The 15392-nt window shown below is 46.0% G+C and overlaps 3 protein-coding genes across 3 annotated transcripts; all 3 read right to left on the bottom strand.

The window, feature by feature from the left end:
- Positions 1-1098: 1098 nt before the first annotated feature.
- Positions 1099-3173, bottom strand: LOC102690518 (GTPase IMAP family member 4-like). The gene is made up of 2 exons (XM_069188249.1): positions 3149-3173; positions 1099-2924 (listed from the first exon to the last, which is right to left on the bottom strand). The coding sequence occupies exons 1-2, from the start codon at positions 3171-3173 to the stop codon at positions 1756-1758; spliced, it is 1194 nt and encodes a 397-aa protein (XP_069044350.1). The 3' UTR covers positions 1099-1755.
- A 642-nt stretch (positions 3174-3815) lies between these two features.
- LOC107075350 (uncharacterized) lies at positions 3816-6642 on the bottom strand. The gene is made up of 3 exons (XM_069188248.1): positions 6584-6642; positions 4015-5670; positions 3816-3889 (listed from the first exon to the last, which is right to left on the bottom strand). Exons 1-3 carry the CDS (start codon positions 6594-6596, stop codon positions 3816-3818), a joined length of 1743 nt encoding a protein of 580 aa, XP_069044349.1. The 5' UTR covers positions 6597-6642.
- A 2545-nt stretch (positions 6643-9187) lies between these two features.
- On the bottom strand, positions 9188-14040 carry LOC138238282 (trichohyalin-like). The gene is made up of 2 exons (XM_069188430.1): positions 13911-14040; positions 9188-12987 (listed from the first exon to the last, which is right to left on the bottom strand). The coding sequence occupies exons 1-2, from the start codon at positions 13921-13923 to the stop codon at positions 10502-10504; spliced, it is 2499 nt and encodes an 832-aa protein (XP_069044531.1). The 5' UTR covers positions 13924-14040; the 3' UTR covers positions 9188-10501.
- Between the last annotated feature and the right edge of the window lie 1352 nt (positions 14041-15392).

The raw sequence follows: 15392 nt of genomic DNA, 5'->3' as shown, positions 1-15392 counted from the left end.
TACAGTCTGAGAGCTCTGATTGAACAAATAGAGGTTTTAAAGTGCTATAGAACAGTATTGCTTTCTGAATTCTGCCACTGTCTGCTTGAACCAATCAATCAACCCATTGCTAATCTTGAATTATTTAACTATTAATATTGGTATTGAACTGCCAATTAAGAGCTGCCATATACTGTATTAGCGACAAGAAATTGATATTCCACTTTTTATACATGCATCTGGTTTTCAATTACAGTTGCTGTGGCTCGTCCTGTAGGCTGCTGGTTGGTGAGGGTCTGGGTTTAAATCTTTGGGTCTCCACAGAGCACAAAGCATTTTTCTTTTGTGCTGGCAGCCATATCACCAACAGCTCCCAGCTGGCAGCCCCACTGGAGCCCAGCAGCGTGAGCCTGGCCAGTACCTGGATGGGAGACTCCTGGGAAAGCTGAGGCTGCTGCTGGAAGTGGTGTTAGTGGGGCCAGTAGGAGGCGCTCACCCTGCGGTCTGTGGGGGTCCTAATGCCCCAGTATAGTGGTGGGGACACTAACTTGGTGTCCTGGCCAAATTTTCCCCTGGTCTTTACTCATCATGGCCTCCTAATAACTCCCATCTCTGAACTGGCTTCATCACTCTCCTCACTGAGAGCTGCTATGTGTGAGAAAAGTGCTATATAAATGTAAGGAATTACATAATAATAATAATAATAATAATAATAATAATAATAATAATAATAATAATAATTATTGATAAGAATTAATAATAATCACTGAGAAAGCAGAGAGGGAATAGTTCTCAGTGTGTCTGGGAGAATGGGTAGAGAGACAGGGAAAAGAGTTTGGAAAGGCGGAAAAAAAAGGATATGTGAGAATGAGCAGCGGGAGGTGACAAGGAGATGGAAGAGCAAAGGAAATCTGAACAAAGGATACTAAGGGGGGGGGGGGGGGGGGGTTGGGACTACCAGCCTGGAGGGATCACTGTCACAGCTCTGACATATTCTCTGACAGGATCTGCCAGTTGTCTTCCATTTTCACATCCTGCAAGAGAACGTTCTGCAACTGATATCGCTGGGCAAATAGCGACAGGTGTACGGTATGTCATTAAGGTACTTGCAAACATATGTTTAAATATCATCAAAAAATATTTATTTTATATACTGTATGCAACAATATATATTGTGTTCAGTCTACAAAATTACATGGATACAGTGTTAGTGCAAATCCTTGAAGAAAACGTTCACAAATGCATTTGTTTTTTTCAGAACTTGCTTTCACATTGCAAGAAGCACCCTTGGGGTCAATCACAGGATAATGGTTTGACTCTGAAGAGGGGAGAAGCCCTGTTTGGATGATGGTGAAAAGGTTGCCAGGAGAGAATGGCAATAGTAACAGCATTATTTCCTCATGTCCACATTACTAGTAGTTACACAGTAATTAGATGAAGGAACAAGTAAAGGTTTATTCCAGTAGTTCAGGTGGGGAAGGTAGGCTGCAAAGGAACAAGTAATAGGTTTATTCCATGCTGAAGAGAGAAGAAAGAAAACACAATGTTTCGACTGTGGAGCTTTCTTCGGGTGTCTAGGTTTATTCCATTCTAAAAGAGAAGAAAAGAAACACAGCATTTTGGATGTGAAGCCTTCTTCAGGTGTGACACAGCCAAAACATTGTGTTTCGACTGCAGCCTATGCATGCTGACGCAGCTACCTACTTAAATGTCCGAAATTAGATGAAGTTTCCTTGAAGGAACCTGGGACGTTAGCTGCTGGGATTAGGAGACTCTCTAACTGATGGAACAGCAGGCAGTTTGTCTTCTTCTGTGAGCTGAGGCTCTTCTTCCTTCTGTTGTTCCCCCTGCCGCTGCTTCTGTTTCAGTGTCCAGCCTCCCAAAAACCTCAGCGCACTCGGCGTCCCTCTCGGCTTCCTCCCGCGCCCTTTCCTCGTAGCCCCTGCGGATCTCCTCCAGCTCTCTCCGGTGCCTCTCCTCCCGTTCTCTCCTCTCCTTCTCCATCTCCCTCTTCAGCCCGTCCACCTCCTGCTCCAGCCTCTCCCTCTCCGCCCGCTCCCTCCTCAGCTCGGCCTCGAGCGTTCTGATCCGCTCCCGATCCCCCTCTCCGGCCAGCCTCTTCTCCAGCTCCGCTATCCTGTCCTCTTGCTCCCTGATCTTGTCCTCTTTTTCCCTGATTTCGGCCTGCATCTTCTGCTTCCAGTTATCCAGCTCCTTCTCGTACTTCCGCCGGTGCTTGTCCTCCTCCCTCTGTTTTTCCCCCTGCTTCTCCCTCAGGATCTCTTCCTTTTTGCGGTTGATCTTGGACTCCGCATTCCGGTATGCGCTATTATTGTAGTACGGGAGATTCGTTTGGATTTTCTCCAGGAGTGCGGCGACCTGGGCCCGATCTTCCATGTCCTCACAGTCGAGGACGTGGCACCCCTTCCCGCACCTGCCCGCGAGGCGACGGAGCTCCTCGCCGCGCGACTGCAGGCACTCCTCGGCCGTGGCGCCCCTCGCCTCCTCGCCGCGCCCGGTGAAGAGGGCCATCGTGTACCCCCACGCCTCCTCGCCAAACATTTCCACCCCTCGCTCCAGCGATTCCCACGCCTCGCCGGCGCCCCCGCCCAGCGGCAGGACCAGGAGGAACGCGTGGGGTCCTGGGGCCGACAGGTTGACGCATTGATTGATGGCCCTTCGGCGCCAGTGTCCAGAGACGTTGGTGGATGACAAGTCCGGCGCGTCTACCATCGCAACGCTCCACCCCTCCACCAGCCCCTTCCTCTTCTGGATCTCTTTCGTCTCGCTCCCGGGGTCGGAGCTGAACGCTTCTCTGCCCAGTATGATGTTTCCCACGGCGCTCTTCTCGGCCCCAGAGTCTCCCAGAAGCACCAGCCTCAGTTCGGGGGCCTCTGGTCTCCCAGAACTCTCCTTGGTCCTTTCAGACGATTGATCATCGGCCACTGCAAGTCAACAGAGCCCAGTTAACTCCCTTTAAAAACACAGATTCGTCCCCTGTGCCAAAGTCAAAAAAGGAGGCAAACAGACATTCAACATCTTTTGTGTTCACAGTCAGGGAAGATCATCAATACTTCTGACTGTCTATTTTGGAGACGGGTTTCTCTTTGTGCCATAAAACTTATATATTTTTTTATGCTAGAAAAGAGGTTTTTGTCTGTACTCTAACCATTTGGTCCACATATTGGCTGCATGATCTAAGTCCTGTCTATGTGGTGGAAGTAGCATCAGCATAGTCCTAATATTGTCTGCTATAGCCATCTGTCTCCTTGGTCTGCGTAGTCAAACTACTGTCTGTATAGACTAAATGAGTCTGGGAAATATATTTTATGTATGTTTTCTAAATACATTTATAATGAGATTCTATTTTAATTACATAGTAGGCTTTTCAGTTCTCCTGCAACCCTGAATTGGAAGAAGCAGTTAGAAAACACAAAGATAAATGATTGTGAAGTATAAATGACACGACAATAAACATATTTCTCATGCCAAATGAATGTTGGTCCAATGTCATTGTTTCATTCAAATCATTGACAGGATGTTAAATTGAGCTTTTCACTGTCTATAGTGGAAATTTGTGCAGCAAGATTTTCATTATAAATTGTCCCCCCCCACCCCCGGAGATGAAATTGAACTGAATTATGGGCTTTTGTATTGTATTTTAGATTTTGTTTTCCCAGTGTTGTTATATAACCTGTTTCAGTTCTTAACATAGGCCTAGATAGGGACTCATTGTTTAATTGGCAAGCAAGGAATATGATCTCTTGAATTTCAGGATGTGCTACAAGTTGTATCCATTATTATCTGGTTGTGAGCAAGACCCTCCTGGCCTTACCTTACATCTTGGCCAACTCATACCTCCGCAACCCAGGAGTCACCTGGCCCATCATGCTCTGCTCCTTGAGGAATCCTGGGTACAGGACGCCAACGGCAGAGCGCAGAACTGCACAAGCAATCGCTGGATTGCAGGACACAATCTGAGCTTCTATCCAGTTGAGCCATGTGGGATATCTCTCAATTTATCTTTAATACTACTCCAGGGTTTCACTTGGGCTTTCCAAGAGGATAAGAAAAATATCCATCCCATGAAATAAAAAGGAATCTTACTGTTAGGGGGATGTTCCAGGCTATTCCTCCTCTCGTCTGCCTTCTTCTCTGTCTCCTTCTCTTTCTCAAACATGTCTTTTAGAGCTTTCTCTTCCAGCTCTGGCAGCTTTGCCTTGTATTTTTCCTCATACTTCTGTTTCAGTTCTTCTACTGTTTTTAGATTTTCCTCTTTGTACCTCTTTTTCAGCTCCTCTTCTTTCCTGAGCAGTGCATCTTGAAATCTCTTTTCTATCTCCTGTTCTCTTGAAATGAGAATTTCATTCTGAAATATGTTTTGTATCTCCTGTTCTCTCCTGAGAAATTCATCTTGAAATTTCTTTTCCAGCTCCTCTTCTTTCCTAGTCTGTTCAACTCGAAAACTCTTTTCCATCTCCTGTTCTGTTCGGGTCTGTTCATCCGCAGATCTCTTTTCCAGCTCCTGTTCTCTTCTAAGCTGTTCATCCTGAAATCTCTTCTCCAGCTGCTGTTCTCTCCTGAGCTGTTCATCCTGAAACCTCTTCTCCAGCTCCTGTTCTCTCCTGAGCTGTTCATCCTGAAACCTCTTCTCCAGCTCCTGTTCTCTCCTGAGCTGTTCATCCTGAAATCTCTTTTCCATCTCCTGTATTGTACGGGTCTGTTCATCCTCAGATCTCTTTTCCAGCTCCTGTTCTCTTCTAAGCTGTTCATCCTGAAACCTCTTTTCCATCTCCTGTTCTGTACGGGTCTGTTTATCCTCAGATCTCTTCTCCAGCTCCTGTTCTCTCCTGAGCTGTTCATCCTGAAACCTCTTCTCCAGCTCCTGCTCTCTCCTGAACAGTTCATCCTCAAATCTAATTTTCAACTCCTCCTCTGTTCTCCTCTCTCTTTCTTTCAGTTCATTTTCATGCTGCTGCTTCAACTCCTCTTCTCTCTGGATCCATTCCTCCATATACTGCTGCTCCTTCAGTCGTATTGCTCCTTCGGTCTCCTGATATATGTTCTTTGTGTAGTACCAGCCAGCGTTCTCTTCCACCATCCGGTCAATCTTCTCCAGCAGTTGGGTAACCTGCAGCCTATCGCTCACGTTCTTGTTGTTGAGGACGTGATGCCTGTCGTCACATTTCTCAAGCAGTATCTTCAGGTCGTCCCCGGATTCTTCGACATGCTGCTGAATCGTCTGGCCCTTCAGCTCGTCCCTGTGGCTGAAAAGGATCATCGTGTGCTTCGAAGCCGCCTCCCCGAAGACGTTCCGGATCGCTTCCTGAGCATCCTCCTCCTCCGTCGTGAGTTTCCCCACCCGCACGATGAGAAGGAACGCGTGCGGCCCCGGAGCGCAGAGGGCCAGGCACTTCTCGGCCAGAGTCTTGTCCCTCGTCAGCGCTGCATGGAATAAGTCAGGGACTTCAACCACTGCCACCTGCCTCCCAGCCACCATGCCCTCTCGCTTCTGACATTCGCTGGTTATGGAGTACTCGGACTCAAACACCGAGCCTCCCAAGATCGTATTGCCAGTCAAACTCTTCCCCACCCCGAGTGCTCCGAGAAGGACGATCCTCAGTTCAGAGGGGTGAACCTGTTCGCTGGAGCTCACACTGGGTCCTTTCTCCTCTCTTTTTCTCCTTCCCCCTACAGAGAAAACAGATTTGTTTCTATGTTAAATCACACCTAGAAAGCATGTTTATATATGGTGGTTAGCAATGCTTCCCTGAGGCCCTGGGTTCAATTCCTGGGGTGCTATCTGTGTGGGATCATGTGTGTTACCTCCAGGTGCTCTGGATCCTCCCACAGTCCACACATATACTTTTAGATTAAATGACTTCTGGGAATACAGGCCCTACTGTGAGTGTGTGTATGCCCAGCAATGGACTGGTGTCCTGCCCAGGGTGTATCCTGCCTTTTGCCGGATTCTTGCCTGGATAGGCTCCAGCTCCCCTGTATTACAAAATGTAGTTTCGAAAATGGATGGATGTTTATTTAAGTTAATCTGTACCATGTCTGCACTCACTTTACAAGTGTACTATGTTGCAAAGAGATGATTAGTGTGAAATCAATGTGTTAACATATGGCATGTATAACAAATATAGGGTATATAAAAACACAACATATATACATTTCTTAAATATATATAACATAAAAAATATGAGGCAGATATCCATTCTGAGTTTCCTTGGAAGATAATTTCCATACTATTTCAGCTCCGTGAAGCTGTAGCCTCAGATCCATATAACTGGGTTTCCTGCTTCTCACCGTTAACTCAACTGACAGCATCTGTCGGCCACATACGGTCAAATGCTCAAATGCTCAATTATGACTGGACCTGGAGCTGAGCAAATCTGAGTAAATCTGAGGAGAATCGTGACATTTTGTCCTTTGTTTATTGTTTTAAAAAATACAAGATAAAAAAAGCTGAATCTGAGAGTGTGTGGTGTGTTCAAAGTGAAAGTAAAGGCAGTTTCACCTGCAGCCCATTCCTCTACAACACGATTCATCTGTCAGACAACTAACGACCAAGCTGACTGTTAAATGAGATATACGGTACCTTCAGTCGCCATCCTTTCGTATTTCTTAAAAACCAGGAAAGGTTTTAGTACTGTTGAGAGAAGCTGTGACGATCTTTCATTTTTTTGTGTGGCGGATGTGTGGTTTCATCTCGCAGTCAAAGTCTTCCTGTCATGCACACAGAGACGCAGGAGAGAAAAGACGCCCTTTCACACTGGAACAGCTCTACGCCACGCTAAGACAATCCTTCAGAAACAAATCATATTGTCTTGCACTGAATCTCCATACCGCTGAATTCTAGGAGAGGGCATCCCTGATAGTCCTATAGGACTGTTGGGTTCCTTTAGGATTTAGAGGCACAGTTCAGTTTCAGCACCTTGTTCAGATTTGGAAACCACAGCTTGATTAGACATTAAATTGGTTATCAAGATTCAAGATTCAAGATTTCTTTATTTGACATATACACCAAGTGTATTGGAATGCTTGCTTGTTCAGCTGTACCCAGTAACATGAGAGGAATAAAAACAGGCACAAATGACAAACAGACATGGACAATAAATTTAGACAATAGACCTTACATTGTCTACAGCCAAGACAGGACATACTGTAAACAGTGCAGTACCTTAAAGTACAGGTGCTAATTTAAGATGTTTATGGTGCTTGGGGGAAGAAACTGTTTTTGAAACTATTTATCAGTGTTCTGATACTGTGATACCTCCTACCAGAACCCAGTGGTGAAAACCTGGACTTGAACATAAAGAAAACGAAAGAGCTATTAGTGGACTTTCGGAGACACAGGCCACACACTCACAGCCCACTCAGTATTGATGGAACGGAAGTGGAAACAGTCACCAGCTTTAGGTTTTTGGGAATTCACATCTCTAAAGATCTAACCTGGACTGTGAACACTGACTCTATCATGAAGAAGGCTCAGCAGCGCCTTTATTTCCTGAGGTGTCTCAAGCGATGGGGGATGCCAATACATGTGTTGGTGAACTTCTACCACTGCACTATCGAGAGCGTCCTCAACAATGGGATCACCGTGTGGTATGGCAACACCTCTTCGCGAGAAAGAAAGGCACTGCAGAGAATGGTCAATATGGCCCAGAAGATCATCGGCTGCAGTCTCACCGAGATTAAACAGCTCTATGAGGACCGCTGCCGTGGTAGAATTCTGGCCATCACAGAGGACAGTCACCACCCAGGGCATGAGCTCTTCACCCCACTGCCCTCAGGCAAGAGATATAAGAGCATACGGACACTTACCACTAGATTCTTCAATAGCTTCTATCCACAAGCAGTGAGACTGGCGAACACATTTAGCCATCCCCCTCGGACCACACCTACACCATCACCATCTACCTCATTGTAATTTATTTATTGTACGTCTCCAGTCATTGTTTACACGTCTGTATTGTTTACATTCAAACTGTCTGCATGTTTACTTGCACATTGTCTATTGTTTGTTTGTACATTGTCTTGATGCACTGTTTGCACTTTGTTTTGTTTTTTACACTTGTTTTACAATCGAGAGACTTTCTGTAAGTAAGAATTCCATTGTACCAGTACCGGTTACATATGGCAATAAAGTTCAAGTTCAAGTTCAAGATCGTGGCCAGGGTGAATTGGGTCCCGAAGTATTCCTCGAACCCAGTTGTGGCTCATGTACTCATGTCTGAGATGGGAAGAAAGCCATCAAGAAACCTTTAAGATTAAGATCACTTTATTGGCCATATACAGTCTCTTGCATTAGGAATTCATCTTGTCACATACCCCAGTTTGTTCTCCATGAGACACACAGACAGGGAGAGAAGCGAGGGGTCACTGCGCAGGGTCAGCCATTTATACAGCACCCCTGGAGCAGCTGGGGTGAAGGGCCTTGCTCAGGGGGTCAACAGAGTAGGATTGCTCTGCCAGGCATGGGATACGAACTGGGAACCTTCCAGCCACAGCCTCAAATCCTTAGCCACAGCACCACTGCACTGCCTAGCCCTCCAATCCCTTTTCTCCTACATTGGAGTCTCCAGGACAAAGGGAACAGTCTCCTCTTGATCCACTGTTCCAGATAATTCCAGCGGTGTTTCTGTGGGATTCTGAGTTGGCACAAATAACCTTCCAACCTATCAAACACTTCCTCCATCCTTTCTCTATATGCATGTCAAGGAGGCCAGGAGGTGCTGTTCCTCTCTGCTTGCCAGCATGACGGTGAGCTCTTGCACCACAGCCAACAAAAAGATGTTGAAGAAGAAGGAGGAGGAGATGACTAAGGAGGTGATGAAGAGGCTGGAGAAGGAAGAAAATGGAGGAGGTGGAGAAGAAGAAAGGAGGAGAAGGAAAAGATGAAAGGGAAGAAAATGATTAAGTTTTCACTGTGACATTTGTTTGAGCTACAATTAAGGGTGGCAACACTTTAATCACCTGAGCCCATTATCTGCAGGTCACTGAAACCAAATGAGCTTTAACTCACCTATTACCTTAAATTATAACAAACAAATCGTTCTCCTTATAGATAGTCTTACAGGCCATGTTTTCAAAAATCATGCAAAAAACAGATGGAGCTTTTGCATACAAAATTTATTTTTATGTGCTAGAAAACACTTCAACAAAGACAATTATTTTCAAAAACTTACAACAGAATTCGAACAAACAATATTATAAACGGATAGGAACTAGTAATAGGTTTCTTCCATGCTGCAAAGAGAAGAGAGAAAACACAACGTTTCGGCTCTTCAAGCCTTCTTCAGCTTTCTTCCACACCTGAAGAAGGTTTCACAGCCGAAACATTGCAGACTGCACATGCTGACGCAGCTACACACCTGAATTACTTATAAATGGATATTGATATAAAATATTTAATCCATTTTTTAGCTTTGCTAAGCACCTTCTCTTGGTTTAAGATAAAGCAGACAAATCATTAGAAAGAATGTATCTAAAGAACAGCAGCAAAAACTGACAAATTCAATCAAGTCCCATCATTTCCACTGTAAACGATCTATCCCACTGTAAATGATCATAAATGGCTGAAAGTTCCTGAAGCTTGAAAATCTAAAACTTAGGGTCTAGAAGTGGTGGCAGATGTTAAATATTCTGCACAATGTTGCCCGGCTAGAGATCCTCTTCTCTGTTTCTTATAGATCCTCCTGGGAATCGGAACGGACCCCAGGGATCCTCACTTGGCACCATCCTTGTCTTGCTCTTTCCTTGTCCCACCCTACCCCTTTGTACGGAGCTGTTCGATGATTTCAGGTCCCTTATCAATCAATGTCTGTGCTCCACTCACTTAGAAATCGGATCAATCGGCTTTTTACTTTGTCCAGTCATCATGTGATGAATCCCCTTTGTGGAAGGTGGCTCCCCTGTGGTACATTCAGGAACCAGCTGGGTGAGGTCTGGGATTAATGGACACAGGCAAGATGATAAGCGTTCCTTCAGTTTGTAAACCTTTTAATGTCCTCAAGCTTTTCATGACTTTCTACCAGGGTTCCTGCTCTCTTAGCTTCATGTGTGGTTCAATCTTCCAGCTGTAATCTGGGACTCCGATCTTTCTGGAAGCCTGGGTGCTGTTGGTTGTGTTGCTCGGCTCCCGGAAGATCGGAAGATCGTGGCCCCTTTCCGCCTCTTCCCTCGCCTTTTTCTTTTCAGTCCGAACACCTTCTTCCATCTCTTCCCGGAAGCGGTCCTCACAGCGTTTTCTGTAGCTTTCCTCCTGCTTCCTCCAGCACCTCCTCCCCTGGGAAATCTCCTCATTCCTCGCACATTCCGGTCCCCTTCCACAAATGTCTTGACTCCCTATCCTAAATTCATAGGGTCTGCGCCAATCCATCCACAGCAGACAGATCCCGGATCTCCCCAAACTCTCCTTCCAGTGCATTTCTAAACATTTTTCTTCCAGCTAAATTAAATGCGAACAAGCCAAGCTTTCAAGTGGTGCGAATAGGGGCTTTGTGTCTTTTCAAAGCTACTTAACCTGCTGGAGACACACTGGTGGGGGTGTCCCCAGCACCTCCTCGAACCTCTTCCTGAGCTCTGCTACTTTCCCTCGACATTTGCTGTCATATTTCTCTTTAGTGTTCTCCATTTCCGCTTGATGCTGCTGCCGTAAGTTTAAGAATTTGCTTTGTAAGAAGAGCAGACGGTTTTCCTTATCAGCCAGTGCCATAGTCTGACGCTCGCAGTCCCGTTGAAGAGCTACACACACGTTTTCAGTGTTGGTGAGCTCCTCCAATGTCAGTGAGCTTTGGTTTGGAATATGCTCTTCAACATCTCCTCTGTCCTCGTTCTCACTGTGCTGGGAAGCCCACTGCAGCTCCTTGTATTTCTGCTTTGATTCCTTCAGTTCTTCCCTGAGCTCTCTGTCTTTCTCATGCAGTTCCTCGTCACACCTGGCCCTGATTGCTTCTCTTTCCCTCTCTGCTTCTTCCAGTTTTATCTTCAGCTCTGTTTCTCTCCTCTTCTCTCTCTCTTCATATTGCTCTCTCAGCTCAGTTTCTCTCCTGAAAATCTCCTCTTCATACTGAGCCCTTAGTTCTTCTATTCTGAGCTGTTCCTCTTTGGTTCTCTCTTTCATCTCCTCCATTTCCCTCTGCAGGTCTTCACACTTCTGCCTCCATTCCTCAGTCCCATTCAGAATTCCCTCTGTGAGCTCCCTCTCTCTCTGAGTCTGCTCCTCCTGGTGTCTCTCTGTTCCTCTCCTCTGCTCCTCTCTCAGCTCTCTCTCTCTCCTCTTCTCACTTTCTTCATACTTGACTCTTAGCTCTTGTTCCAGTCTGCACTGCTCCTGTGATATTGTCTCTCTCAGGTGCTCTGTTTCCTTCTCCTTCTCCCTCTCATATCTCTGTCTTAACTCTTCCATTTCCTCCTCATGTTTCTGAGTTATTTCACCCATTTGCCTCTGGAAATCCACCCTGAGTTCCCTCTCTGTCCTTCTATTGTCTTCAGCTAAACTCTCAGTCATCTTCTCGATTTCCTCTGCTCTCCTCTCAAGCTCTTGTGCTGACTGCTCTTTCTCTGCCTCCATTTCTTTCTGTAGATCTTCATATTTCTGTTTCCATTTCTCTACTGTTCTTAGATTTTCCTCTTTGTACCTCTTTTCCAGCTCCTCTTCTTTCCTAGTCTGTTCAACTCTAAATCTCTTTTCCATCTTCTGTTCTGTACGGGTCTGTTCATCTGCAGATCTCTTCTCCAGCTCCTGCTCTCTCCTGAGCAGTTCATCCTGAAACCTCTTCTGCAGCTCCTGTTCTCTCCTGAGCTGTTCATCCTGAAATCTCGTTTCCATCTCCTTTTTTGTACGGGTCTGTTCATCCTCAGATCTCTTCTCCAGCTTCTGTTCTCTCCTGAGCTGTTCATCCTGAAACCTCTTCTCCAGCGCCTGCTCTCTCCTGAGCTGTTCATCCTGAAACCTCTTCTGCAGCTCCTGTTCTCTCCTGAGCTGTTCATCCTGAAACCTCTTCTCCAGCTCCTGTTCTCTCCTGAGCCATTCATCCTGAAATCTCTTTTCCATCTCCTTTTTAGTACGGGTCTGTTCATCCTCAGATCTCTTCTCCAGCTCCTGTTCTCTCCTGAGCTGTTCATCCTGAAACCTCTTCTGCAGCTGCTGTTCTCTTCTGAGCTGTTCATCCTGAAACCTCTTCTGCAGCTCCTGTTCTCTCCTGAGCTGTTCATCCTGGAACCTAATTTTCAACTCCTCCTCTGTTCTCCTCTCTCTTTCTTTCAGTTCGTTTTCATGCTGCTGCTTCAACTCCTCTTCTCTCTGGATCCATTCCTCCTTGTACTGCTGCTCCTTCAGTCGTATTGCTCCTTCGGTCTCCTGATATATGTTCTTTGTGTAGTACCAGCCAGCGTTCTCTTCCACCATCCGGTCAATCTTCTCCAGCAGTCGGGTAACCTGCAGCCTATCACTCACATTCTTGTTGTTGAGGACGTGATGCCTGTCGTCACATTTCTCAAGCAGTTTTATCAAGTCGTCCCCGGATTCTTCTAAATGCTGCTGAATCGTCTGGCCCTTCAGCTCGTCCCCGTGGCTGAAAAGGATCATCGTGTGCTTCGAAGCCGCCTCCCCGAAGACGTTCCGGATCGCTTCCAGAGCGTCCTCCTCCCCCGTTGTGAGTTTCCCCACCCGCACGACGAGAAGGAATGCGTGCGGCCCCGGAACGCAGAGGGCCAGGCACTTCTCAGCCAGTGTCTTGTCCCTCGTCAGCGCCGCATGGAATAAGTCCGGGACTTCAACCACTGCCACCTGCCTCCCAGCCACCATGCCCTCTCGCTTCTGACATTCGCTGGTTATGGAGTACTCGGACTCAAACACCGAGCCTCCCAAGATCGTATTGCCAGTCAAACTCTTCCCCACCCCCAGTGCTCCAAGAAGGACGATCCTCAGTTCAGAGGAGTGAACTAGTTTGCTGGAGCTCACACTGGGTCTTTTCTCCTCTCTTTTTCTCATTCCTCCTACAGAGAAAACAGATTTGTTTCTATGTTTAATCACACCAAGAAAGCGTGTTTATATATGGTGGTTAGCAATGCTTCCCTGAGGCCCTGGGTTCAATTCCTGGGGTGCTATCTGTGTGGGATCATGTGTGTTACCTCCAGGTGCTCTGGATCCTCCCACAGTCCACACATATACTTTTAGATTAAATGACTTCTGGGAATATAGGCCCTACTGTGAGGGTGTGTATGCCCAGCAATGGACTGGTGTCCTGCCCAGGGTGTATCCTGCCTTTTGCCAGATTCTTACCTGGATTGGCTCCAGCTCCCCTGTATTACATAAAGTAGTTTAGAAAATGGATGGATGTTTATTTAAGTTAATCTGTACCATGTCTTAACTCACTTTACAAGTGCACTACGTTGCAAAGAGATGATTAGTGTGAAATCAATGTGTTAACATATGGCATATATAACAAATATAGGGTATATAAAAACACAACATATATACATTTCTTAAATATATATAACATAAAAAATATGAGGCAGATATCCATTCTGAGTTTCCTTGGAAGATAATTTCCATACTATTTCAGCCTCGTGAAGCTGTAGCCTCAGATCCATATAACTGGGTTTCCTGCTTCTCACCGTTAACTCAACTGACAGCATCTGTCGGCCACATACGGTCAAATGCTCAAATGCTCAATTATGACTGGACCTGGAGCTGAGCAAATCTGAGTAAAGCTGAGTAAATCTGAGGAGAATCGTGACATTTTGTCCTTTGTTTATTGTTTTAAAAAATACAAGATAAAAAAAGCTGAATCTGAGAGTGTGTGGTGTGTTCAAAGTGAAAGTAAAGGCAGTTTCACCTGCAACCCATTCCTCTACAACACGATTCATCTGTCAGACAACTAACGACCAAGCTGACTGTTAAATGAGATATACGGTACCTTCAGTCGCCATCCTTTCGTATTTCTTAAAAACCAGTCACAGTGAAAAGGTTTTAGTACTGTTGAGAGAAGCTGTGACGATCTTTCATTTTTTTGTGTGGCGGATGTGTGGTTTCATCTCGCAGTCAAAGTCTTCCTGTCACGCACACAGAGACGCAAGAGAGAAAAGACGCCCTTTCACACTGGAACAGCTCTACGCCACGCTAAGACAATCCTTCAGAAACAAATCATATTGTCTTGCACTGAATCTCCATACCGCTGAATTCCAGGAGAGGGCATCCCTGATAGTCCTATAGGACTGTTGGGTTCCTGTAGGATTTAGAGGCACAGTTCAGTTTCAGCACCTTGTTCAGATTTGGAAACCACAGCTTGATTAGACATTAAATTGGTTATCAAGATTCAAGATTCAAGATTTCTTTATTTGACATATACACTAAGTGTATTGGAATGCTTGCTTGTTCAGCTGTACCCAGTTACATGAGAGGAATAAAAACAGGCACAAATGACAAACAGACATGGACAATAAATTTAGACAATAGACCTTACATTGTCTACAGCCAAGACAGGACATACTGTAAACAGTACCTTAAAGTACAGGTGCTAATTTAAGATGTTTATGGTGCTTGGGGGAAGAAACTGTTTTTGAAACTATTTATCAGTGTTCTGATACTGTGATACCTCCTACCAGAACCCAGTGGTGAAAACAGATCATGGCCAGGGTGAATTGGGTCCCGAAGTATTCCTCGAACCCAGTTGTGGCTCATGTACTCATGTCTGAGATGGGAAGAAAGCCATGAAGAAACCTTTAAGATTAAGATCACTTTATTGGCCATATACAGTCTCTTGCATTAGGAATTCATCTTTTCACATACCCCAGTTTGTTCTCCATGAGACACACAGACGGGGAGAAAAGCGGGGGGTCAAAGCGCAGGGTCAGCCATTTATACAGCACCCCTGGAGCAGCTGGGGTGAAGGGCCTTGCTCAGGGGGTCAACGGAGTAGGATTGCTCTGCCAGGCATGGGATACGAACTGGCAACCTTCCAGCCACAGCCTCAAATCCTTAGCCAAAGCACCACTTCACTGCCTAGCCCTCCAATCCCTTTTCTCCTACATTTGTCACGATTATAGTCCCCCCTCCTTAAGGGTGCTCCAGCCCTTTCACTAAAGACTTCATTCTCTGGACCTGTTTCCCATTCCCTGCCCACCTTAAAAGCCAGGCGCTGACGCTCTTCCGGGCTCTGCATCTGATTTCCATATCGTGCGAGTCCGGGACCAGGAAGCGCCTGGTCCCGTTAAGGTTTTAACCTCGGTTCCCGTTCCTGTTCCCCGTCCGCCGGTTCCGACCCGGCCTTCGTGGTTTTTAATTCTTGTTCTGATGGATCTCCTGGTTTTGGACTTACTCGTGTGTTTTGGATTTTCCCTAAGGATTACTCTTGGATTGTTCACCTCGGCCACACCTCCCCCGTGCACCAGCGCACCTT

Source organism: Lepisosteus oculatus, chromosome 4, assembly GCF_040954835.1.
Source record: "Lepisosteus oculatus isolate fLepOcu1 chromosome 4, fLepOcu1.hap2, whole genome shotgun sequence".
In the NCBI taxonomy this organism is placed as follows: domain Eukaryota; kingdom Metazoa; phylum Chordata; class Actinopteri; order Semionotiformes; family Lepisosteidae; genus Lepisosteus; species Lepisosteus oculatus.
The sequence above is the reverse complement of the archived record's forward strand: the minus strand, read 5'-3'. Positions and strand labels throughout refer to the sequence as shown.